This window comes from Brienomyrus brachyistius, chromosome 1 (assembly GCF_023856365.1).
Source record: "Brienomyrus brachyistius isolate T26 chromosome 1, BBRACH_0.4, whole genome shotgun sequence".
NCBI lineage: Eukaryota > Metazoa > Chordata > Actinopteri > Osteoglossiformes > Mormyridae > Brienomyrus > Brienomyrus brachyistius.
Window position 1 is genome coordinate 3,180,071 of NC_064533.1, and position 26,168 is coordinate 3,206,238.

The following is a 26,168-nucleotide window of genomic DNA, read 5'->3' on the forward strand; positions in this document are numbered from 1 at the left end:
GATAATACATTTCCCTCCAGATAGAGTCAATATCACACATGATGATTTCACCATTTCTTTGTGGGGAGTGGGGGGGGTTATGCTGAAGATTAGCAACATTATCAGTATAACTGCTTGTCAGATTAACACCTCCAGCTAACTTAGACATGGTGGGGGTACATTTTAGTTTTGTAACCTCATTGGAAACAGCATTGATAATTGTCTCGTCCACGTGTTCCGTTTTTATTTTGCGGTCACATAATTTGCACTGAAATCAGTTCATGCTTTTATGTTTGTAACACTAATAAAGTGATAGTTGCATTATATTACTGAACATGACTCTATGTGTGATTTTTTTTTTTGCATAATGAAATTGCTTCTGGACTGTCAAAATTATAAGCTCGAAGGATAGGTGTCTGTCCCTCGTATATTTACATCGCTGCAGCAGAATAACAAGTCTCATTTTGGAAGCTAGCTATCAAAGAAGACATTACCATTTTCAACAAGAAACACAACTGTATAAACCTACTACAGAAATAAACACTATCTTCTGCTTTGGCATGTTCCTGGTCTGTTTTCCACGTATTTACTCTTCAGTGGGACTTTGAATTCAACAAAGATCATTGTCTCCCTCCAGTGGACAGACAAACACAACCTGCATCTGACGGATATACTCACCTAATACGTATTATATAGGGGAAATACTTTTCTCTCAATCAATAAAAATAATTTAAGACGAATAGTTTTTATGATTGAAGGAGGAAAATACAACTTGTGGAAAACTGCCAAAATACTTAAATACGAAGAAGTTATTTCATCACAAGTATATTTTTTCGTGGTTCGTAAAACGCCATCCATCCATCCATCCATCTTACAAGCACTTGTCAGCTAGTGAAATTCGTTATATGGTTTTGAACCAGGGTTCAAATCGGTTACATTTTAGTTACGTAAGTCCTCCTTTAAAAACGGAGTCACCCTTGGTTCCCGGGATCCAACTGAAAGCTCACGCATCTTACGTCATGTATAAATTATTTACGATGATATAAACATTTATGCGCCTATCTTCCAACGGCTTACACAGAACGGGGTGCTCGGAGTGGGGCTACTGGAACATATTCCATGCAGTATAATGCAGAAAACGAGGGAAAACCCTGGATGGGGTGCCAGTCCCACGGAGGGAGCAGTAATACACTCTTTTTATTAGCATTAGGAGCGAAATGGTGCTTTACATTCCCACCCAGTAGATGGCGGCATGCCATATTACCCTACATACTAAACCTTATGGACGGGTAAATAACATGAAGAAGAAGCTGGGCCAATCACAGAGCCTGTTGTTGACATGTGCACACACAGTCGGAAGAAGAAGGTGACATTTTGAATAAAATAGATGTTTTCAAGGTTGTGAAAAAAGGAAAGGACAGGGACGGACGAAGAAAATAGTATAAGATGTCTTCTCTTGGAAGAGTTTTATCTGTCTTCAGAGAAGGGACACGACTTGTTAATCGTGGACCTCAGAGAATTGTCGTGCGAAGGTAGGTAAGCACGTTTGTGTTGTAGGGGGTAGCTAGTTTGAATAGCCACATCGACAGAATGTTTTTTTAATAGGCACTGTTTTTTTCTGGTTTGTTGTGTTTATTATTTTGCTGTCTCGTATAGTTCTGTGGGTTTTATAATTTATATGATTTTAATCCTGGAGAATTTTGCTACGTAGCTTGTTTGCAGACCACCGTTGCTCTCAGTTTAACAGTGTTACTGTGTGACATTGAGGTGATCTGTGTCAGTGAAAGAAAGGCATTATTCTTATAGAAAAATGTTCCGTCTCGATTTGTTTCTGGATCTGGATTTTTAGTGAGGGCAGTAGGGAGTGTGATGGACAGGATCAGGCGCTCGTAACCCCATTGCTACTAATTGTCGAACAATAATAGTAATACCGAGTTAAATGAATTGGGATAAACCGTAATTTGTAACCAAGCAATTGCAAAATTTCAATTTCTTGTCAGTGGTTCCTAGTCTTCTCCTTTCGCTCCCAGCCGATCTTGATGTTTCGTCTCTTCCCTAGTTAGACAATGTAACCTTCAACTAATACTATATCCCATAATTAGTCTAGTTGTGTGATGTGGAAGAGAAATGACCTAATATATGAAATGGCTATGTGGTGATTGGGAAAATCTGGTTTAGTGTAGGGTATGTAAACAGAACTGCTACTGTAAAATATTCATGTAAGCTACAGTGTGATGATAACCCTTATATATTATTACTGTTATCTACTGGTATTACGTATGTTTTGTATATCCTCAAGTGTGTGGCATGTAGGCATGCAGGCTGTTGGTTAGCAGGCTGTTCTTTCCGAAGCTTGACTTTTGTGTGCATTTACAGAGCAGGTGGTGAACCTCACATAGAGGCCCAGTACCGGCAAGCCCCTCAGCTCACTAGAAACCAGCAATTCCAAGCAGAACTACTCAGTGGTGCCATGTGGTTCTGGATTCTGTGGCACTGCTGGCATGATCCAGATGCAGTGCTGGTAAGCTGGGAGGATGTTAACTGCCAAGTCCCAGAATGGGCCCATTTTAGACGACATGTCTTTCGGCTGCCTACTTTAGTTTCCTGGCGGTCAGCTTGCCACTCCTGATGTCACTATACTCTCTGTACACTGAGCTTTTGTTGACCACACAGTTAGACTGTCCTGTAAAATGGAAATTGTTTTCCTCTCTCCTCAGGGTCACTTTCCATGGCCTGATGCCTCTCAGTGGACAAATGAAGAACTTGGGATACCTGCAGATGATGAGGAATGAGGTATAACTCCCCACGCCCCCATTCTAAGGAGTGCATATAACTAGGAAAAGTTTCTCTACTGGGCTTTAATTCTTGTGGCAGTCACATAACTTTTTTGTCTGACTTTTCATTTAAAGTTGACATTTTAAGCTGTTTAACTTCTGTAGTTGAGAGTTTCAAATTAACGTTCAACTAGTGATTGTATGTTTGTAGCAACTTGTATGCATCATAAGATGTGCTTCACTCTGAGACTATTCATTTTCTGCTGCTAGGATCATCCTTTCATGTGCTGGATTCCTGCTGGACTAACTGGTGCAGTCGTTCATCAGTCAGTATTGTAAATAGACTAATAAAGACATGTGGATTCATCCCATTCTGCAAGCTCCTTTGCTTTTCTTGGGTAAAGCAGATCAGATGTTGAGCCTATAGCTCTCAGAATGCAATGAACACAACAAGAAACTGTTAGAACTATTTTAATATTTACAAGCCATTTTAATTCAGAAATTAATGTGTATAAATACACTGAAACAGTGAAGAACTGCAAGACAAAAAATACCTTTTACAGCTGAGTGAATGGAGGAAATTATGGTTGGGTAAACTGCAAATTTAAGTTTATCAAAAAATACAATAGGCAAATACTGTACAATTCATAGCACTGCATAAGACAGACTCTGCCAATTATAATTTAAAAGATTGGCGCCTGATCATATGTGGTTGTTATGGAAACAAAAAGCCAAAGAATAAAGACATAGTGGCAGCTTTTTTTTTTTATCAATCTGACAGAGGGAGGAACAAACATGCAGAAAAACCAAAAAGTAGAAACTTTAGGGCCAAGATTTCCACTAGTGTTGGTCACCTGGATAAGCAAATTGCACTTTTGGCTACTTGGAGGTCGTGTGTAGACTGGGAGAGACCTGGAATTCTGCTTTCCAGTCAGACATGATTGAAAAGGTACCAGCGGAGCAACCTGGGAAACTTGCGCTAAAGGTAGTAATGTCGTCCTGACATCATGTAAGGCCTCGCTTGTTGGTTTTACCCTGTGCTTTAAGTTCAGACGCTCAGATTCGACAGCAGTCACCATGACATAAAAACAACCTTTTCAACTTCCTGCAGCACTCCTTAAATAATTAATAAAAATAGTTCGTTATCGGAATCGTGTAGCGCAGGCAGACGTCAATCCCCATTCACACTCACTTTGGGCCTAGAAGTAGCATTAGCAGGCAAAAGCAATGGATGGCAGAGAGGTACGGTCTGCCGTGCTGGTCTGTGCTGGTGTTTACGATGACCGAGGAGGGGAGAAATTCTGCAGGCATCGGCAGGGATTAGGGATGAGCGGATCGGCGACAAGGACAATAGGGTGCTCTTCAATTCCCACACAAACTAATGTCTGAAGATTACCTTCACAGAGAGAGCAAGAAGCTAATGCTAGCGACAGCGGTGTCGGTCCCTGAGAAAGACTGGCTCAGTGCCCCAAGAACGCGAAACATGGCAGGTTTTGCAGTAGAAGAGCTGTAAACTTTTACCTGAGGTCACTGAGGGTATTAAAAAAAAACCAACATGGGAAGCAGGGAATTTAACTTACAAGCCTCACAAAATCGCCATCTAAAGCTGATGGCATCTTAAAGCCAAGGGTTGGGGGAAAAAGTAATAAGTATAATAAAGCGATTAGTGTGGACAGGATGAAGGTCTGAGATGCACGGGGAGGGGGGGGGATGGGGCAGACAACAGCATGAAAACAATCATGTTGGCTAAAACAGTCATGGACAACCAAAACTGTCCTACAAGGAGGGAAGAGATACTCGGCACACAGGTTCACAACCCAGCCGTTAGCGAGAACGCTGCAGGCTCACCACAGACGCAGGGACGGAGATAGTACAGCACGTCAGCAAAGCAACATGAACTAGGGACTTCAAACTTCAGTTTGTACAAAAGCTAAAGCTAACAGTGACTAGCAACTGAGAAGGAAACCACGAAAGCCAGAAGACCAGCAGTAGTGTCAAACGGATAGCCGCGCGGCGAGCTTCCTCTTCAAAAGCTCGAGTACAAAATCATGTGGACTGATAAAAACAAAATCAGTCCTTTGCATCAAACTGTACACAGGTGTCTTCACATTCAAACAAAACAGTTATTCAACTTTCAATAATAAATACACCATTCAAAAGTCATAAAACAATGCCAACGGAAATACAAAATAAATTAAGTGGGATTTTTCCCTGTACATTTAATGCTTCAGTAAACTTTTTTTGTCCTTTGAGAAACATTTTCCGGCAGACAGCAGCATTCTCAAACTGCAGGTCTTCCTCCCTCCAATAGATGGCGACAAAGAAACCGGCGTTCCTTGATGCTGAACATTTATGAGGATGGTTACTGTATTTTTGAGGTATTAATACATTTTGTGTATGAAAAAAAAGTATAGAAATGACTTTCAGTTATCTCAAACCATTATAAAAGTAGGAGCTGCAAACTCAGCTCGTCTGATTGATATGTGAGATATTTGGAGGGATCGTACTCTGGAGAGCAGAGCAGGCAGAAAAATCACCGGATCACGATGAACTGAATACGGCGATGCAGGGTGGCCACAAGAACATTCCCTGAAAAGCTGCAATGACGGCAATTAATTGAACAGCTCTGTACTGGACTGTGAGCCTCCGGAAAACTGGAGACCCAAGGAAATACGAGTTCTGTCCACATCTTCACCCACGTTATTGCTGGTACGAATGGACCGGGGAGGAGGGGATCAAGGGGACGGAGGTATATGCAACCTTGAGCACCATTTCAAACAGCAGTTTGTCTCTGCACCTTTGTTGTTCTACAATCCTATATTTTAAAATAAAGGGGGGGGTCCACACTGCTAGATGGGGACAGCAGATGAGAGCGGCCCAAGAAGTGGAAGAACACCAGGGGAAAAAAAGAATGAGTGACTCGGAAGTAAAAGCAGGGTCCTCCTACAGTCATTAGTGTACTCTCAGCTCGGCACATCGGACCCAGGTAACCATGTGACCCAGAGGCTTTCTCTGCGTTTTAGCTGCCCCCCCTCCCTGGTCCCCCGAGCCGCCTGGGCCCACAACGGGCCTCTGTGACGTCAGAGACGGAGATGGAGTCCCAGCGATTCCACAGCAAGCAATCCGCGTCAGGTCCATGCGCCTTCCTGTCTTTGTGAAGGAACAGTATAGGAATGCTGTACCCTGAGACCCGAGTGAGGGGAAGGGGGGGGGGGGGGGGGGGCGTCTACCTGCACACGTAGCCCCAGATCCCATAGTAACATAACCCGTAACAGTCAGACTGGGAAGACTGGGAGAGGGTGGAGGTGTGGGGTGGGCTGGGAACAGTCTTTCTGATCCGCTACACGAAGAAGCGACTCTGCCGGTTCAGCTTCAGGATCTTGCCCAGCCGTTGCTTGGCAGTCGCCATGCCCTTCTTGGGTCGCTTACCTGCAGGAAACGTTAAATAAAACAAACCAACCGATAAGGTACGGCACCTATACATACACATGCATAATGCCAACTCCTGCTTTCATCACCATGTACAACCATAGCGCAGCAGTTTAAAAACACAATGCCGTAACCACGAGGTTGTAGGTTTGAGTCCCAGAAGTCATGCTGCACTCGTTAAGCAAAGTAGTAAAAATCGTGAAACCAAAGCAGGATAAATGACTAGCAAAAGAACACATTTTGTTCTAACCAATGCCTAGTTACACTGAGAGGGGGCTGACCTTTCGTGGCCTGGTTACTGACGGGCGGGGGGTTGCAGGTGGACCTCTTGGAGGGGTGCAGTGGGGGCGACAGTGAGATCTCAGTGTACTGGTAACAGTCATCCTGGTGCAGGGGGGTGGAGCTGTCCGCCCAGGATTCTCCACTGTGTTTGTGGGGTCGGAGCTCATCCTGGCACACGAGGAATATTAACATCAACAAAAACAGTAACTATAGTAACAAGAAGTGCTACAGAGTACCAAGTGACGCCACTATCGTAACAGGGCTCCACCTAGTGGACAGCTGGTCGTACTGTAGTGAGGCAGACCAGCAACAGTACCTGATGGTTAAAGGTGGAGTTACTGTCAGAGTCACCCTGACTCTCCCCTTCAGAGACGAGCTCTACTCCGTCTGGAGAGCAGAGAGGAGGAGGAGCTGTTAGAGACAGGCAGATACGCACACAGATGCTCTCCTCATCGGCTGCACACGTACCACACTCAGGTGAGCCGTGAGTTGGGCTTGACCACCAGGGTTCCTGCAAGGTGGCGCCCACTTCAGGCTTGGGGCACAGTAAGCCTGCCATGGACAACATGCCCTCAATGGCTTCTTCCGTGCTTGGTGAGGTGGGGCGTTCCCTGCAGAATACACAAAGTTCATTCACAAAACCAACATTTCAAATCAAGATTTAACTGACATTAACATTTAAATAAACCTAAATGCTTCTGGTATATCTATAAAAAATAGTCTCGGATTAAAAAGAAATTATGCATGGTAATCTTACATTCATAAGCAAACCTTTACATTAAAAAATTTAAATCCACCTGAACGGTTCTACCTATCACAATACATTCTAGAAGATTCCACCATGTTTCCTCACCTTTTGAGAAGCTTGTCTTGATGGTGAAGCCTCTGGCTGGCTTGGTACAGGTCCGCTATGCCCCTCGAACCACCCCGCATCTTGCCTGGGGAGGAATCTGCCTGGCACTCCTCCTCCTCCTCCGCCGAGCTTTCTGAAGACTCCTCTGAGGAGTCCTTTCGCTGGGAACACCATGGCAGTGCAGAAATGCAGGTGAATTTTGGGGCAAGGGGGGGGCAGACAGCAGGCAAGGCGTGGCAGAGGAATGGGGGGGTTACCTGTGCACAGCTGCTGTCGGACGCGGAGTCCGAAAGATCCGAGTGTCCTGACAGTTCATTCCTGAGTTCTGATCTGACGCTTTCCAAAATGTCTGCTCAACACAACAGCAGTATTATAATGGTTAGATGCTGCACTAAAGCTTAGAGTTAGTTTCTCATGCCTGGGGGGGGGGGGGGGCAATTACAGTTGTAGTTTTTTAGCAGGTACTTTTGTCTAAAGAGACGTACAAGTGAAGGCAGGGTCAACAGTCCCTGGCGCATCTGGGGGTGAAGGAGCTTGGTCAGGGGATCGACAGCGACACAACTCTACAAGCCATGGGATTCAAACTGGCGACCTTCCGGTGACAGGCACAGTGTTCTAACCCGCTGAGCCACACACCGTCCAATCACAAACTGATTAGTGGAATGATGTCAGAAGTGAAATGTGTCGACTGTCAGTTTAAGGCCATTTTCACTTTCCTACACGCGCCTGCAGTTCACGCGCAGGGCGAGTGACGGAAACCTCACAGGTCTGTGTCGGACGGTGGCCATGCAACCCGGCACATTTTATCATCTCCGGTGGAGATCGTGCGCATATGTGTGCACCGACTGCATGTGTGCAAAGACATTGACTTCCAGTAGGTGGCAGCATTCATTTTCACAGAGCAGAAGCAATGAAGAAAGAGTAAAAGAAGAATAGTTGTTGCAGGAAGTGCAGAAGTCTCCCCAGAAGTAATCTGTCAAGCCTATTAAAACCATTCAGAAAAAAATATACACATTTTGCTACACTGCTTGTGTTTCTGTTTGTCGCAATACATCTGCCCTCTGCTGGTCTGGCGGAGTATCACTGCTGTACGCAGACGCCAACCATCTGCACTCAAGGAAAAATGTAGAATGCACACAAGAGTGCGCACTCACGATAACGCGCAGACCTACACACACACTGAAAAGTGAAGCATGAGCGAAGCTGTACGTGACAGCAGCACGCCGCTGCAGCTCACCACCAAGGCGGCCAGCCTCTGCTTCCTTCCTGACGGCGCCGGGTGTTTCCTGCCCCAACTCGGCGGCCTCCATCTTGATCTTGGCTTCATCCTTTTGCTGGTTCGCCGGCCTCTCGCTTTGCGGTGCCCCTAAGCTCTTCGCTGTGACGTGACGCCTCTCATCTCTATACAGAAAAAGGTCGGAGGTCACTGTGAACACAGCCGTCTTCACTGGGAAGCACTTGTCCGCGATCGTGCACCATTTGCCTGGAGCTATCTTATTATTTCAGCCGTTAGATGTGTAATCCCCCACATGGCCTGCAGGTGGTTCCCCAGCTTACTTGATGATCTGTCCATTACACATCACCAAGCGCAGGTTGTTCTCCATGCACTTCTCGGCGGCGGCCGTGGACACCGTGGAGGCCTTGTTGAACTTCCCCTTCACCTTGGAGCAGATGGCAAAATCCTACAAGGGGAGAAGGCATCTGACCAATGAGGCTCGTGGATTTGACGAGCGCGCTCAGTACCACTACAGGAATTATTACCGCCGTCTGTGGCCCAGTGACCGTGGAGGGAGTAAGCGTACCTCCTGGAAAGGGGCCACCTCCAACCTCCGCAGCACCTCCCGCGTATGCAGCTCCAAGACGTCTAGGCTGGAGGGCGTCTTGGAACCGCCGTGGTCCCGCAGTCGCCGGGCGGTCCTGCGCGCCCGAGAGCCCCGCTCTCCTGTCGAGCGTGTCACAGGGCACGTGCCGCTCCCCTGAGGTTTGCTTGTCTTGAAGCCGCCACCTACCTGCTCATCCTGTGGCATTGTGGGGGAAAAAAACGGTTGAGTCAGGAGATGGCCGGAGAGCAGATTAAGACCACAATCCGGCCCTGTGCTTCCCTCCAATCCCACCCAACCCTAATCCAGACACAGGGGCCCCTCTGTTCCCCCACAACATCCCTCGTGAGGCTCACCTCCTGGTAGCGTACCTCCTTGGTCAGTTCCTTAATGAGATGGTTGGGTCTGATGTGATCGGGAACCTCACTGGTTGACTCTGTGACCTAGCAGGGTGGAAAGGGGGACAGTGAGGATTACGTAGAGGGAGGCTGCCCCCCCCAGCTTTATTTTCATTGCGCTTTATCATTCCATGGTGGGGTTCTGCATAGAGCAGGTGACTGCAGACCCCATGGAGCTCCAGCCTCTGGTCTCTCACCTCCCTCTTTATCCAGTTCCTCAGCGCAGTGATTAAAGCTTTTACTCCATCCATAAGGTAAGATGGAGGCTGGCAGTTGTCCTCCCGTAATTCTGGAAAGAGCAAAGCAGATGAGGGCTGGGCTGAGAGCGCAGTACAGCGTATTATCTTACACAGACGAAGCCCCTCTCACATTCACCCCCATGCCGTTTCTGCTCACCTTTAAGGGTCTCCAGCAGGTTTTTGGCCACGTACCAGCAGATGGCCTCAAAGTAGGGGAACTTGAAAAGCTCTGGGGTCTTTAGCCGTCGCTCCATCTCATAGCACCTGATGGGGGAGAGGAAAGGCCGGGCTAAGGGGGGGGGAGTAACCATAGACATCGCTGTGTGACCACCGTCAGACGCAAGGAAATTGACTCGGTGTTTCCAGTAGGTGGCAGCAGTGACTAGGAACAGAAGTGAACCAAGAAAGAGTAGAGGGAGAAGAGTAGTAATGGTGAGACTGCCCCCTATCTGCTATATGCTGTGCAGGCAGGCCCTGGCTCATTCTGCCGTAAGGATTTCATAAGGCATGGTGGTGCAGCCTCACACCTTTGGGACCAGGGTTCGAGTCTCCGTCGGGGTTCCATGTGTGGGGAGTTTGCATGTTCTCCTCGTGTCATTATGGGGTTTCCTCCAGGTACTCCGATTCCCCCCCACGATCCAAAAACGTGCTAAGACTGATTGCCTACAGGTGTGTGTGTGTGTGTGTGAGTAAATAATGTGCGAGTGAATGGTGTCTGAGTGTGTCCAGCGATGGGTTGGCGCCCCATCCTGAGATGTTTCCTGCCCTGCACCCATAGGCTCCGGCCCTCCATGATCCTGAACAATATGAGCGGTTACAGAAAATGGATGGATGGATGGTTGGTTTTCAAAACACCGCGGTATGCCGTATTACCGCCCGGTGCCTAACAACTGAAAAACTTTCATAAGAAGTTTAGCCATTTCAGTGCACTGCTTGTATCTGTGTTGGTTGCAATACATCTGCCCTCTGCTGGTCTGGTGCAGTATCACTGCTGTGTGCATGTACCAACCATGGCCAAATGTAGTATGAACACAAGCTTCCGCACACAACTGTCTGCAGACTGAAAGCGCACAGAAAAGTGTAGTATGAACTAGACTTAAGGCCGTGGTCCCTCCCTTAGACAGGAGCTAAAGGGAATGTTCTACATTGCTAATAATGTTCCCCTCAATGAGAGACGATCTCATTCTGCATGCAGGAACGCGACTGGGCTCTCAAAGGTAACCCAGCTATGGCTGTTATTAATCTCTCTACACTGTGTAACTCAACAGTGCGGGAGAAAGCAAAATGAAATCCAGGCTGAACGAGTAAAAGATGGACTGGATTCACTGGCTGCCCATCAGAATCAGCTGGATCGCAGCTTTGTGACATATCAAGGTGACTGCCGGTTCCAGTGAGCAGCAGGCCTGAATCCTTCAGCATTCCCCAACACGCTGGAAGGCGCCGGAAGGTGCAGTCGAGGGCTCGCGCTCTCACCTGAGCTGCATGCCGATGTTAAGGTTGTGAAGGAAGTTTCCCCCAAAGGCCATGCAATCCTGAGAGGTAAGAACAGCGTGGATCCAGCCTGGGAAGAACAGGGAGAGCATGAGCAGCTGGACCTTCTGCCATTCCGGGGGAGTCGCCCCCCCCCCCCCCAACATCTTTAACGTGTCAGACTTTGAACTGTAGAAAGTAGCGCCACACCACCGACGTCTTTTCACCTTGTTTATCCACAAGATCCCCTCTTAAAAGACGTCGCTGCTCTCCTTCACCGCGACTTCAGTGCATGTTGCACTGAGGTATAGGCCTACCAAACCGTAGTATACCAGAACAGTATTATGTGGTGTGCTCCGCTAATCGAATTTACGAAAACAAAAGTTTACACAGATTGCTAGCTTTTGGGTATCACAAAATGCATCTCATAAATATTTTAGTCATACTACTAATCTTCGTACCAAATTATGGCCGTAAATAAATGTCGGTATAGCACTGAAAAGCTGGCGTCCGACCAAATGCTTTACCTGTCATCTGAAGCCCTGGTTAGTGCTGCACATGCACTATCAATATAATACCAATATGATATCGCCCAGCCATAGAAGGACAAATGCTTTTCTTACACATCCCCCTCAATCTCTCAACAGCTGGACTGATTTATATAAAGAGGTGTGGTGCTGGGCGGGGCATTAACCTTCAGCAAATCAGAGCCCTTATTAAGCACTTCAGCCTCCCAGAAAGGAAAAGACACTCATTCCTGGGGTGTCTCACATGCTTCTTCAGAAATACCATCACTAAATACTGAAAAATAAGAGCAGCAGTAACTGTCCTCGTGGTGACTTCATGGTTTAAGCCTGGGTTCCTGGTGCCAGGTTTCACATCCAACCATGGAACCTCTACAGTCAGAGGCAGTACAGGCCATCGGATTACAAGGGTGAAGAAATCAAAAGACATTCATTAGTCTATTTAACAGAAACGAGGTTCTGTAAGGCTCCACTACATCCACACTAGCCATTCTAACTAATAAGTGAATCATTTGGATTTTTTTATAACTAATAGCGGATGTCCGTAGTATACAGGCCGCTAACAACCGCTGTGCTGCATTAGCCATCCGTAGTATACAGGCCGCTAACAACCGCTGTGCTGGATTAGCCATCCGTAGTACACAGGCCGCTAACAACTGCTGCGCTGCATTAGCCATCTGAGGCTCACAGGGCAAGAGAATGTGACCCAGTTAGGAGGCTGGAGATCCACAGTGACCCCTCAAGCGGCAAGCCAACAGCTACACTCACTGGAGGTGGCATCTACCTGTCATCAGTGCTGACTATGATGAGATTACGTAGTTGCCCAAGATTAGGTGAAGCCTGATGGAGGGAAGTCCTAAATCCATTAAAGGCAGTAAACTGAGAGTGAAAAACTCTCTGAATAGGTCTCTGAATAGGTCTGGGTGCGTGACTGCCCCCTTCAGCCCGATCTGAGAGCACAGGCTCTGAAACCCAATCAGAGCAATAAAACAAAAGCCGAGAGCCCAAACTTCCCGCTCTGCGCCACAAGCAGGAACCAAGAGCAACAAGTCACAGAAGAGCTCACCAGACAGCATGGTCTTAACTGGCAGCACAAGCAGCCAATGGGAAGGACGAATGTGTCAGGGGGCGGAGTCAGATGAGAGCTCACCTGTGGGGATGAGGAGGGTGGTTCCCCGCTGCACCACACACTTATAGCACTTGTCCACCTTCTCCCCGAAGAAGACTTCGCTCTGGTTGGGGGAGGAGCTCCACTCCTCATACAGTGCAAGGTTCGCTTGTGTCGGTTCAATCAAGTAAAAAATTTTTTCTCCCTGCAGAGTTGGGGTGGGGGCACATACTTATTGCATGCACCTTCATTTACATTTAATCACTTGGCAGACGCTTCTGCCCAAACTGGCACACAGTTCAGGCAAATGGCAGAAACCACAGAGCTGTTGAGCAGTCGACCAGCCATAAGTGACCCAGGCACAGTGTGAGCAGAATCATTTTGAAGAAAACAGGTGAGCAACTTATTCAGAGTAAAGAGACGGAAGTACTGGGACGAACCTCCAATATGTGATGCTTCGGGACGCTAAATGCTGTAGCCGTGGTAATAAACAACCATCTGACAGGCCCTCATGCAATGATGCTGCTTACCCAGAGTACGTGGTACCACACGGACGTGCCCCCGAAGTCTATGTGGAAGTCCGTGTAGCTGTCCTTCACCCCCATCAGGCAGTACTTCTGCACAAAGGGCTTGGGAAAGAAGGAGTCGTCGGGCCAGTAGTTCTCCACCCAGGACATCTTCTGGGCAACGTCCGGCACCTCCACCAGCTCTGCCATCCTGAAAGGGCATCGCAAGATGGCTACGTCAAAACTGCTGCCCAGACTCGCCACATAAAGCTGTGCAGCTCAGCTTCGCAAAGCATTATGGGCCGGCACACTCAGGGAGCGTAAACGAGCTCCGGTTATCGCCGGCCGGAGTGCCAGTCTGGGTTTCTCTATAGCGTGGAATTAAAGCGACAGCTACTTAGAACTGCCAGCTACAGTAGTGGGCAGAGGTGCCAGACGTCTTTCCTAAGACAAAACTAAACGATACCAGAGGTATACTAATGGTGTAGCAGACAATGCTGACAACGCTGTGAGCGCTCAGAAAGTTTGCACGTGGGAGTGAGGAGACATTTGCGCACTTACTTGGTGTCAGAAAACTCCAGGCTAATGACGTTCAGCACCTTTGGCCGATGGGGACTGCAGAAGTATTTCACAAACTCGCCCAGTTTTATTTTGCTGTCTGCCTGTCTGGCCACGTCAATGACATCAATGACTTTATCTCCACCTGAAAAGGTTTTTTTTTTTTTTTTTTAAGAAAAGCTGATTAGAGAGGGTATAGGGTCCACAAGCAGTGTTTTCCGGACGTGTTTCTGAAATAAGAGAGAGATAAGGAAGTGTGGGAACGCCACAACTGTGGTGAGCTTAATTATTAATGGAAAACAAAAACTCTAATTTTTTTGACCCTGAGGAATGTTTGAGTCCAGGCCTCTGCTTGTTTAATGCTCAGAAAGTCAAATATTAATTCACGATGATGCAGAGAAGCGCGCAGCGCCTGACGACCCTGCTGAAAGACGGCAGTCTCTCTCCTGCTGGTTCGAAATACCAGGCCAGCAGTTAGGAAATGCAGAAAGAGGTTAGTCACTCGCTTCTCCCCCAGCATCTCTGGGGTGGGGGGGGCTGGGGGCGGGGGCATGGTGCCAAGCTGCCGTGTCAAGGCTGGGCACGATCACACCCGCCAGGCCCAGCTGCCCGGGGGACTGAAGTCCTGGAACAGCTGGAGCAGAAAGCCTGCACACAATGCCTGGGACCCCACCCCCTCCCACACGCAAGCGGGGGCTGTAAATCTCCAGATCAGTCCCCCATCCACAGCAGCAACCCGCTGGGACCTCCACCCCCCAATATTACTAATTACACCCACATGACCTTATTCTTCGGCTGAGGATGAAAGACGATGAGCGTCGGCTCGTTTGGAGATTAAATACGAGACCTTGAGCCCAGATTCTGATAGCAGAAAAGCAGAGGCAGAAAGGTAGTTTATTTAACACCGAGGTCATGAGAGAGCTGTACCAAACAGCCGTGCACAGAGGGGGTGCTAGCAGGCCCGAGACTGCAAGGCCAGCCGGGAATCCCACCGGAGGAGGGGAATTAGCCGGCAGCTGGCCTGTGGTGACAGGCCTAGGCTCGTAACTAGGGGTGACCAGAGAGATCGGCGCTTTGCGCAGCTACAGAGCTCACGGGCGCACCCTCGCCCCTGGCCACTGGGGGCGCTAATGGCCAGCCGCATCATCATCAAAGATCCGGGTCTGTGTATCGGCTCCAGCCTTTAGCGATGACAGCAGCGGTACTGCAAGAGCAGTTTTAAAATGTTCTTTACCTCCCCCCAAAATGAATGAATACTAATTAGTATATTATAACTTATTAAAACTGTAGTGTTGCTCCTGGATGCCACTGTGATCTGCGAGTCCCACAAAGGCAACCGCTGCTGCCACCTTTCCGGCAGAACATGACCATTCACGAGGAGAGGCTGCCATGAGGCTCGGTAACAAACGACAGAGCTGACCGTGTCCCACAATGCACCAGAGACCCGCTCAATTAACCTGCCTGCAACTCCTGCCATGCTGATAGGCAGAGCGAGGGCCCCCGTTAGGGTTTCTTCTCCCCACCCTAAGGGTGGCGCTGATCCATTCTGCACTGCCCCCCCCCCCCCACCCCTCCAGGTTGAGCGTTGAATTGCAAAGGGCCGTGTTGATTTCGGCACTGTGAAAGAAGCTGTAATTTGTAGTTTGGCATAGAGTTTGGGAGGGGGGGGGGTCATCTGGGACACGCCCCCACAAAGCACACTTGGCGTGTAACGGGATCTTCCAAGTACCAGGCTACAGGCGGCGACTGCATGGTCAGGGCAGCCAGGCCACTGCTATCCAGAAGGATTTTTATCAGTGAATTAATGCTGGTTTAACGGGTGGAGCCACCGAACCCCATGGCAGAATTTACACCGTCCCAGTTTCCAATAGCAGTTAACTGGCACAAACACTGCAGGCCAGCAGCCATAAGCACTGCGAATAAATGCTAAGAAAAGTAGGGGCTGCTAAACAGGGCTGTGGTGAGCTTAGTATGGCCACTAAACCCAGAATGAAATGAGGTTTCTCTCGGTTTTCAGCACATCCATTTATAGCAGAGAGAACCTCTAATTTCAGCTGCCGCTTGGAAACGTATGAACAGCCGGAATGTTCTCGGGTCACCCCACTTACCAACGTACTCCTCCACATCCCTGACGGTGAAGTCCGCGCTCGGCACCTTCAGTCCCAGCCCGTCCAGTTTGGCCACCATGATGGGGTAGTGAAATCCATGTTTCTCCAGGTACCTCTGGGTCACCTGGCTGCCCTGCAGCTGCACGAAGATCTCATCCGCGCTGCCATGGTAACAAGACAGACACAATCAGAACCTCTGGAAAAAATAAAAGACCTGCGATCGAGCTCTGGTGTTGACTATCAATAAAAAAACCTTTATTTCCCTGCTGAGAATCGTTACATTATCAAGAAGAACAACTTGCTAGATTGATAAAAACAGCCTGCCATAGAGAGCTGTCGCCTGTCACATGACAGAGGACCCCCGCTGTCATTGGCTGGTACCTGGGAAAGGTGCGAGCCTGCAGCTGATGCACGAACACCGACGTGCCAGCCTGCACTGGCAGCGTGCCGTCGCCGGGCTCCGTGTAGTCATGGCGATGCCAGTTCTTCCGCTTCTTCACTGGAAACAGAAAGAGGAAAGGAATTCAGCTCAATTTACTTTTATATAGCATCTCTTACAACAGAGTCACCCCCCCAGACCCATGAGAGGGGTAGGCAGGGGGTGGAGTATAAGTGAAGGATTGTTAATGGTTTCTGGTAACCAACTCATAATCTCCTAAAAAAAAAAAAAAAAAAAACCCTAGTCAGCTTTACTTATTCCATTCAATGTCATTTACTACGTCACCAACAGTCCGTTAGTCTACAGGGGACAATCCATTGAGCAGCCGGGGGCGACCTGGTCTCTACTTACTCAAGGAGGGTCCATGGAGGACATCACAGTTGGGGCAGTGGTAGACATCGATATCCACCGCTTGGTGTTCCTCGACTTGGACGCAGCTGCAAGAAGAGCATTACTGAATGATCCGTTTCAGTAACCCCAGCAACAATGAGCATTCAGTCCGTTAATTTGGACCAGCGCAGGATTAAAAATCAGACACCCTGCCCCTAAGGTGCTATCATCTTATCAGCAGACAATGCACAGCTCCGTCAGAGATCTCTGGACGCGGGGAACCTTCGCTGGGAGGTGAATGGGGAGCCGGAGCCACACCATGCTCACAGGTAAGGCCTGGGACGAGGTGCCCTACCGGGCTTCAGTAACATGAGAGAGACCCGTCCTGGGGGTGTCCGCGTCTGCACTGAGGTCTGGCAGCACACGGACATCTGCGCATTAATGCTGGCTTAACAGCAGAAGCCATAGAACTCCGTTTTATCATTTTTATCCATATGCCTTTACGCAACTGATAACAAAATAAGGATGAAATACCGCTGCTTCCCAGGACTTTCAATAAAAAACTAGAGTTATTGAATTTTGATTAATTGAACCCAATAATTACAGAATGATGATCAGAGGCGGAGCGACAGGACAGGCGAGGCAGAAGATTTCTGGGATCCCGGAGCCCCCCCAGCGCATTGCGGGGGGGACAGGTCTGCTGTAATTGTGCATTTTGTTTCTCACAAAAGTGAAAATTGTTTATTAAATTGTCTTTGTTGATATTAATTTAGACTGAATCAATGAAAAAAGTTAAACCCTGTCCGGGGTGGGGGGGTTGAAGGGCCCCATGGAGTTTTGCTCTGGGCCCCAGAGGCTCTAACATCGCCTCTGCCGAACACTGCTGAACGCCGCTACTGAACGCCTGACATGGGGCTTTTAACAATCTCAAAAGCACTCTCAGAAAATCTACTCCTCCTCCCACTAGTCATTTCAGCAGAATCCTGGCCTTCAAAAAAAAAACAAAAAACCTTTGGCTACCAAAACAATATCACACATTTCTGCTCCGCAATTTCTGGGACAGAGTGAAATAGGCGTCATTCAAAAACACACACTGATCGCTAACCGTAGGAAACAAAACTCATTTTCACTCCTTGCTATGACCTTTTAGGGTATACGACCACATCCCATAACACTTAACACAATTCATTTAGACTTCACATTGAAATGATCGTAATAAAAAGCATTATTAAACATTATTTCAGCATGAAGTCGAAATTCATTTCAACAGAAGAATTTAATGAACACAAGTGCTTAATCTTCACTTTTTTGAGAAACAAACACACAGTTACAGCAGACCTGTCCCCCCCCCCACAGTGTGTGACGAGGGTCAGGAACCCCGGGAATGTCCTGCCTTGCCTGTCCTGTCGCTCTCTCAATATAAATATTGGGTTCAATCAATCAAAATAATCAAAATTTAATACTCGCACTAAACAGTGCTTTGATAAACCCTACAGCACGCTGACTGAAAGGCTTCTTTGAGTTCCGTCATTAGTGTTAAAGGTTTGCTGTTTGTTTTTCAGACCGCTGTCCTATGAATACATGCCTTACGTTTCCTCCGCTGTAGCCATAGTTTTATACGAGTCTGGCGTCACAAACGCTTGTCAGAAGCCTCCTCACACACCTGATCTCTATAGGACTCCCCAAATGAACCAGGGACCTCGTCCACGAATGCAGTGAAGCCACACACAGCTCGAGCTGTCAGGGGCGGGGAAGGATGCAGGAGGAGGCATGATGAAGAGAATCAAAAACAACCTGGAACGTTCTACTAATCCTGATCACCAGATAATAGCCTGTGACTGTTTCGCAAGATCGTGACGATCGATGATTGTGAAGGACCCCAGACAGTCCAGGCTTTTCCACTCTCATAGTCCACCAGTACCAACTATTGGGCATTCTTGATTGGCTGGGAGCCGGGAGAGAGTGAGATTGTGGACCAGCTGGATGATGAGAGTGAGAAACACTGATTTAGAGAGCTAGACGCAGCTGCCACAGGGCACATAGGGAGTTAAACATGGTAGCTAAAGTGAATGGAAAAACAGCAGAAGTCGAACTTGTGTTTCTGCAAGAAATCGAGGCGTCAAACCATTGTGTGAGAGTGGGCCACCTCAGCTGTTTGCTGTGCCGGTGAGCAGCTCCCTGCAGCTGCGGTTTGAGGGCAGGCCCGGCCCCAGCACCCGGCAGGCCGCGTCAGGGCAGGCTCGGGGAGCAGTAAAAAGGCGAGCTGAGGACCCCACTGCGTGCCTGCTGCCCCCGCCGCCCCCGCCACACCCGCGATACGGCTGCCCGCATCAAAAGCCACGGTGTCTCCTCCAGCCGAGGAGTTAGCAAAACAGAAGAGGCACGTGCCATTCGGGGGGGAGGGGGGGTAGATTTCTGCAAAGGCAAACAGAACTGCCTTTTCTCAAGGAGGGGACAGCTTGGGAAGAGGGAGGTGGAATTCCAGGGGGGCCGTTATCAGCTTTGATCTGAGTGTGGTTCCCGGAAGAGGGGGAAGGCAGTAAATACAGCCAAGAGCATCAGCTCAGCAGGAAGCCACTAGCCCTTGGGATAGCAGGCATGCTGCACGCCGTTACTGGGGATCAGGACAAAGAGCACATGCAGAAACCTTTCCTGGTCCAGACCACAGGAAGCCTCTCTGTATTGGCCGTGCTCCGCACTTGTCATCTAGGGCCAATGAGGTCCATTCAAGTCCTTCTCCAGGAGGACAGTCTCAAAGAAGCCAGCTGTCTTCTTCAAGAGGCCTACTGACGTCTTGGCACGAGACTATTCTCACAAATGAAACAATGGGGAATACGTACGGGACGTCCAACATGATATCTAATTCCGGGGGAAAGACCAGAACAACTGTTTGTTGAGGAATTGCTCCGGGGGAGGGGGGGGGGTGTGGTTTAGTAGGTTAGGACGCTATGCCTGTGACTGGAAGGTCGCTGGTTCGCATCTTTGGGCTGGCTGAGTGACATCACCACTGAGGCCTTGACCTGTAAACGCTACATTAACTGGCTAACCCTGTGCTCTGAAATGTTGGCCTGTGTCATTTTGGATAAAAGAATTCGCTTTTATCCATTCCCAGCTCCCCATACACTAACAGAACTGATTCTCGGACAGGACGGCATGGTGCCGTACACGGTCATTTTGAGTTGGCAGGTGAGGAACTCGTGTTGTGAGAAAATGGTCAAATTGGTACTATGGGTGTTGTGTGCAGGTGGAGGCATGCAGGAGGAAGGAGGAGCAGGAGCGCCGGGGTGGAGGACATCATTACACTCTCACTCTACAGTCTGGGCAAAAAGCGGGACAAATGCACCTCCTTGCTCATTAACAGTTGACTGGTAGAAATGCTTCCAGCCCTCGGACACGAGTGAGATACCGGTGCATTTAGAGTGTCTCTACATCTGATGATGAAGCTCAAGGAGAACGAGTTTAACTTGCAGGAAAAAAAACAACCACTGGACTGAAAAGAGCCCTCATGTTTTAAGGGAGATAATCAGAGATGTGGCAGGAATCACACCAACCTGAGTTTTTCCCGGGTCTCCTTTACATTCCCACCCACACATCTACCTTGCTATTGAGGAGATGTTTCCGAAATGCTGCACATATCTCAGGAGCACCGCCCTGACTTCCTCTGCCCCAGGGCTTGGGCACATCGATTTCAGTACAGTACTTCTCATTACTTTCCATCATTCTATTCCCAGTAAACTAGTTCACTGCATTGATCTATATTTCAGACAAATGCAGAAGAGGTCATTACAATCTCTAATGATCGTGAGGCCTCTGCCTACAAAAGCTCTTTGGGACCAGCGGCTTTGCAATCTAGACTCGTTGAAAACACCAGAGTAAGCCTTCCCTGCATACGGTCGGCCTAATGAAGTCTGAAAAAGGGCAGTCGGAGTTCTTTCATACGGTAAGCACTTAATTTTCTTCAAAGTGTGCGTTCATCAAAAAGCAACTCAAACAAACAATGGAGACCTCCTACCAAGCCAAACACCAGGAGGGAAAGATAATGAAGCACCAGTCTAGAAGGAGCACGGACCAGGGCGAAATGCCACTCTCTTCTCAGCTACCGCCTTAACACGGCCACTACTCGGCCACATCTTTTAGCTGCCTTTGTTAAGTGGAATTATTCATTAGTCAAATGCTTTGAGTTGTGAACGAGATGGTGAACCCAGGTCTCTCCAGAAAGACCTAGAAAGGGAACCCAGGCATTTCTGATGGCAGTGAAGATAACGCAGGATTGAGGTGGGCGGGAGTGTCCCAAATCAGATCTCAAAGATCGCACACACCTGTCCCTACCTGATCTATTTCTGCAAGACCTTCTGAAAGACACTTACCCTCAGCTATTCCATCCGAAGAGTGCTGTGTGTTCCAGAGGATGAGACCGTTCAGAGTTGAGGTTTACCTTAGGAGGTGGCTCAACAAAAGGTCTCCATGACAACAGCACACACTGGTAGCTGTGCGGGTGAATTTCTCTGTTCAACCTCAACGCCACCCCCTCCACCAAGTTGCACCAAGCGGCACGGCACCCTTAAACGCTTACATTCGGGGGGCCCGTTGCATTTTAGAGCTCGACAGCAGGTAGCCATCCGATCCCTGCTTTCCAGTAGCCACAAACCTAACAGAGAGCAGTGACACGCACCTGCACACACAAAGGACCGTGCAAACTCGCCGTTTGATGATTACTGAGAAACCCCAGGAGAAACCCGACACAAACATAGCTGTGGGCTCCGGTCCAGACTATGGATGTGTCAGGTGGCAAAGCTACCCAGAGAGCCACCAAGCTACCCCTTCAAGAACATGCAGAGCAGTCTTTTGTTTTCTATAGCAACAGTCAAGCTCAAGTTAAATCTGCCTGAGGCAACTAAACAGAAACTTGCAGGCAGTGAGATATCAGGTTTCTTTTTGACCGCAAGCTCACCTCCCGATTCATCGGGTACTGACAAAAAGCCCCGAACCATGGCAAAGCAAACACAACACCCAAATCTACTCCATCAGAAAATGGATCAGCTTTGATTTATGCAGCATTTAAAATCACTCCTGCGTACCAAATGGCTTTTCTTGCTACCGCATGATGCTCATGCACTTCCCCCTTAAGTCGGGACCCTCTTGAGAGAGGCAGATCGCCTAGAAATTAACAGGGACTGAAGAGTCTTGCAAAGGTATGCAGCACTTGCAGAAACAAGTCTCTCTGCAGCTAAAACCACAACAATCGCAAATGACGGTTGACTTGAAAGGGTCTGCAGACTAATTCAGGGCACATACTATTGAGAATGGCCCAGTGGAAAAGAAGATGTTTTCACAAAAGCGCACAATGAGCAGAGCAAGACAGACCTCCTCATGAGATTAACTGAACGAACTGAGGGTCAGAGAATATCAGTGAAGGCTTCTTTGTTGACCTAGTCGCCTCATTGGTGGAGCAGCAGCAATCTGACAGAGCCTGAAAATGCATGATGAGGACAGAATGTGTCACGTTATAGTTGAGGAAACAAGTCCTGCACGGGCTGACAGGGACCCAGCTTACATCGCAATACTGAGCAAAAACCGCAGGGGTGCTGACAGGTCTGTGTGTAACTCTGGACGCCTACACTGTCATAAACTGATTAAAAGGCTCGCTCACTGCTCAGAACCCAAGATAATGTCTTATACTGGAGATGACAACCTCTCTGATAAAGCCGAGAATGCACACTACACACACGCACACACAGACTGGTGTTGTCAAAAGTATCAATTCATTTGTGTATGAAACGGTTTCAATAAATATTTGTCATGGAATCGATTCTGCCGCTTTCACCACTGCACTTAACTGATACAGACTGTAGCAGGAGTGGCTTCTGGCAGTGTTTTCGGCTTTGTATTCTTTATCGCCATGTTTATAAAGCTTTATGAACGCCTTGTGTTATGAATGTGTTCGTACATTCTTATAGGTATGGCAGTCACAGGACATATTACCCATTTTTCCTACTGGTTAAAATATTTTTCATAATTGGTTAAACATCTATGCATTAATAAGACAATGATCTACATTTACTTTTAGCTATTGGTCGTGCTGGGCTATAGATGATCTGACGATCGGGTTAATTGTCTTAATTATCTAAAAAAGCTGTTGGAGCCAGTCTGGAGACCTGCTACTTTATCAAAATTAATAATTCCTACCATCATTTCTAAATTAGTGATTTCATTTTGGCCCTAATATTTTCTCTTTAAGATGCTGATAAGTCGCTTGAGGGACGTCCCCACAAAGCCGGCATCTAACGCACAGCAATCTGACATTTTCTATTGGCCATAGAGCTGTACTTTCCACAGCCTCAGGCATAACACGCTATTAAAATCCTGGCTTGCACATTTTAATTTCTCACACTGGGTTCTTGGCAGTACGACAAACTTACATAAGACTTTTGCTGTTACAGCACATAACATAATGCTTCCAAGCACTTAGCGTGGAGCCAGACATATAAAAAGGTACAAAGAGTGCTGTAGACCAGGATACAGACCCTGGCTTTGTTCAGCACAAGAAGCAAGACAGAAGCATTAGTGATCTGCTCCCGAGGAGAGCCCATGCATATGCAGGCGTGACACTACAGGAACATGTCTGAGTTGCCTAGTTCCATCACGGAGTAAACATCACAGCAACAAGGTCCCTCAAATTCTGGATGTATGCCAAATCAAAGTACACCAGAGATACCGAACATGCCACGTTCTCTTTCGAAAATCACAGACACGGCTTCTGAACTAGGCCAGTCACTGCAGACGTTCTTCTAAGGTCAGATTTTTGAGAAGGTTAATCAGTCCCAAGCAATAGGTACAACTAATTACCTTAAAACCCACTTAGCAAAGTAAAACAAAAGCTCCAATGGCGACAAAACCTAGACTCATTCTGCTGTTTATAAAATGCATTCAATCACACATAACCTTACTCAGATGCCACCCACAACTAAATAGTGAACGCAAAATAATCTGCAAAATAAATCTCCCGCAATGTCTGAAATGTCAGGATGAAGATATCTTAAATTTGTTCCCTCTGGTAGGTGCCCCCCAAGACTTCGATATCACCCTAAATATTTCGGCAAAAGAATCAAAGTGAAACCAGGTTATTGTCAAACACAACAATGACCAAATCTTAAATAATAATGACATGTGTTAACTGCTGGTAGACAAAAGAAGACACATTATTCAGTCTTTTCCAAATCCGTAATGCACGTTGATCTTAATCGTGCTTAATTCAATCAACTGAAGAAACCTCAGATTGACAGAACACGTTCTTGTAACTAAGACACAGATCTAAATGGACTAAATTAGTTGATAGGCCTATATTCAATTGCTTAAAAATTTAAAATAATCAACATCAACATTAGTAGGCGCAACATACACGTAACATTCATTAACACGATCACACTTACAACACGTGGGCCGGTTACGTTGTTTCAATTAGTGTGCCAATTAAGCGTGATTAACAGTTCAGAAATCGATGAATAACGTGTTAGAGGAGAAGGCAGCGCTGCTCACGTATAGCACGTGCGTGTCTCTTTAAAAGGCCGATCTCCGCGCCGCCGCTAGGGGGCTCTCACCATGTGCCTATTATTGTTGTTAAAAGGGGGGTATTTAAATGTCCAACCTCGACTGTCAATCAGAAGGCCCGACCACCGTTATCACACGATTTTCCCCCTCTTGTATGCTTTATTATATAAGCGATCGGCCAGGCTTAGTTTCAGCTACTCTCAAAACCTTAAAGGGACAAAAGACGAGAGCGAGTAACTCTGACGATGCCTTACATCGCAAACTGCACCGACACTTCTTTGTTTAGTTCTCCGTTAATCCCCATTGAAAGACACGGCGAAATGACACCTCACACTACCATTAAACCTTATCCCCGGCTTGTAAAATAACTAAATATAACTTTGCAGTTCTCAAATACGCGTTAACGGGATACGCGGATAACGGCAGGTTCGTTTTTACACAAGAGTAGCGGGTAGTATCACCCACCCTTTTGCACAGATGCACGTTTTAAACAGCACAGTAAAAATCTGCCACTAACATTACATCGCTCACTGAACAACTTCACCGAAAATATCTGACGTTCGGTTCTAGAAGCATCGTGCCTTTAACGACCACAGCCGCACTTATAAAGCCGGTCATTTCAAACGGCCCTGCTGTATAACTCGATTTTCTCAGTTGGGATTAGGGTAAAAGCAGATGCTTGCACACTCGCTGCCAGATACTTCCCGATGCTCTTCAAAATGGGCATAAATCCCGGCGCTCCGACACCCACCTTAACGTTCGCTCAAGCCGAACCAAAACGGATAAACGAGCGACAGCAGCACAGATAAATCGGCGTGAAGAAGTAAGAAATCTGGCTTAGAAAGCAGGTTGCAGCACCCTATCGTCCAGATCTCCGCGATGCTGGCCATCGATCTCAGGTCCTGTAAACTATTCACAGGCAGAAATCAATAACTTCCCGGCACCGAGGTCTAAGCAGCACTCCAAATCTGCTTTACTTTCCAGCAGCTTTTACGCGTAAAAATAAAAAAGCTCACACTGCTAGCTGCATATTTCAGATGATAGCTTAGCTGCTCACAGCTAAATCTAAGCTTTGCATGCCAAGCCGGACTGCGGATAAACTTAAATAAAGAGCGACTCGGGGCTGGAAAGCCGACAGGCAAGCGGCTTCGGCTAAGCAGGCGGATAGTGGAGGACCATCACATCACAGGTAATACGCGCTAATATTAAGTTAGCAAAGTGTCAAAATGACAATAAAGGCACATGCAGACCCTTTACCTACAAATCGCAACTGACATCGCGCAAACCCGAGTTTTTAAACACCTCTTAAAGAACCACGGGACCAGAGCCTTATGGTATCTTCGCACAAGTCGGTGGATGATAGATTGACTTCGTACCTGCCATGGAACCAGTCCTTACAAATGTCGCATTCGATCATGAACCGGCTCACATCGTACGGCTGCCGGCAGACACAGTACAGCGGGACCGCCGCCATCTTCCTTCTGTCCCCAAACAACGCCGAAACCGAGCGGGAGGGGCTTCCCTTAAACAGTCACGGAAAGACCCGAGGGAAAATCCGAGTAGGCACGAAGTGCCTGCCAGCACCTTTCAGCCGAGTCCCGGCTTTTACGTCAATCGTTCCAATGTTTTTTATTTTTTATTTAATCAGATCATATCCAAGAAACCTTCCATACAAAAAATGCTGTTTTTAATCTGCTCCCAGTAAATAAAACGTTTCAGCTGATTCAATGACTATCCTCCCTTTCCTATCGTGTCTTTAAGGCTCACCTCACACCTGCCCTGTCTATGCGGACTTTGCATATT

The 26,168-nt window shown here is 47.6% G+C and overlaps 2 protein-coding genes across 4 annotated transcripts; one reads left to right on the forward strand and one right to left on the reverse strand.

The window, feature by feature from the left end:
* The first annotated feature begins 1,302 nt into the window (after positions 1 to 1,302).
* ndufb2 (NADH:ubiquinone oxidoreductase subunit B2) lies at positions 1,303 to 3,124 on the forward strand. The gene is made up of 4 exons (XM_049019772.1): positions 1,303 to 1,511; positions 2,356 to 2,500; positions 2,697 to 2,772; positions 3,024 to 3,124. Exons 1-3 carry the CDS (start codon positions 1,426 to 1,428, stop codon positions 2,769 to 2,771), a joined length of 306 nt encoding a protein of 101 aa, XP_048875729.1. The 5' UTR covers positions 1,303 to 1,425; the 3' UTR covers position 2,772; positions 3,024 to 3,124.
* An 84-nt stretch (positions 3,125 to 3,208) lies between these two features.
* LOC125746066 (lysine-specific demethylase 7B-like) lies at positions 3,209 to 25,863 on the reverse strand. Of its 3 annotated transcripts, none has more exons than XM_049019670.1 (20): positions 25,742 to 25,863; positions 16,839 to 16,924; positions 16,430 to 16,547; positions 16,049 to 16,209; positions 13,944 to 14,085; positions 13,407 to 13,593; positions 12,919 to 13,081; positions 11,248 to 11,335; positions 9,932 to 10,038; positions 9,733 to 9,824; positions 9,509 to 9,580; positions 9,120 to 9,335; positions 8,875 to 8,999; positions 8,555 to 8,718; positions 7,575 to 7,666; positions 7,318 to 7,478; positions 6,933 to 7,075; positions 6,781 to 6,851; positions 6,464 to 6,632; positions 3,209 to 6,182 (listed from the first exon to the last, which is right to left on the reverse strand). In XM_049019670.1, exons 1-20 carry the CDS (start codon positions 25,837 to 25,839, stop codon positions 6,094 to 6,096), a joined length of 2,544 nt encoding a protein of 847 aa, XP_048875627.1. In that variant the 5' UTR covers positions 25,840 to 25,863; the 3' UTR covers positions 3,209 to 6,093. The 3 variants fall into 3 exon arrangements, with proteins under 3 accessions (XP_048875627.1, XP_048875616.1, XP_048875637.1); XM_049019659.1 differs by having other exon boundaries at positions 9,494 to 9,580; XM_049019680.1 differs by lacking the exon at positions 25,742 to 25,863 and adding an exon at positions 25,117 to 25,400 and having other exon boundaries at positions 9,494 to 9,580.
* Between the last annotated feature and the right edge of the window lie 305 nt (positions 25,864 to 26,168).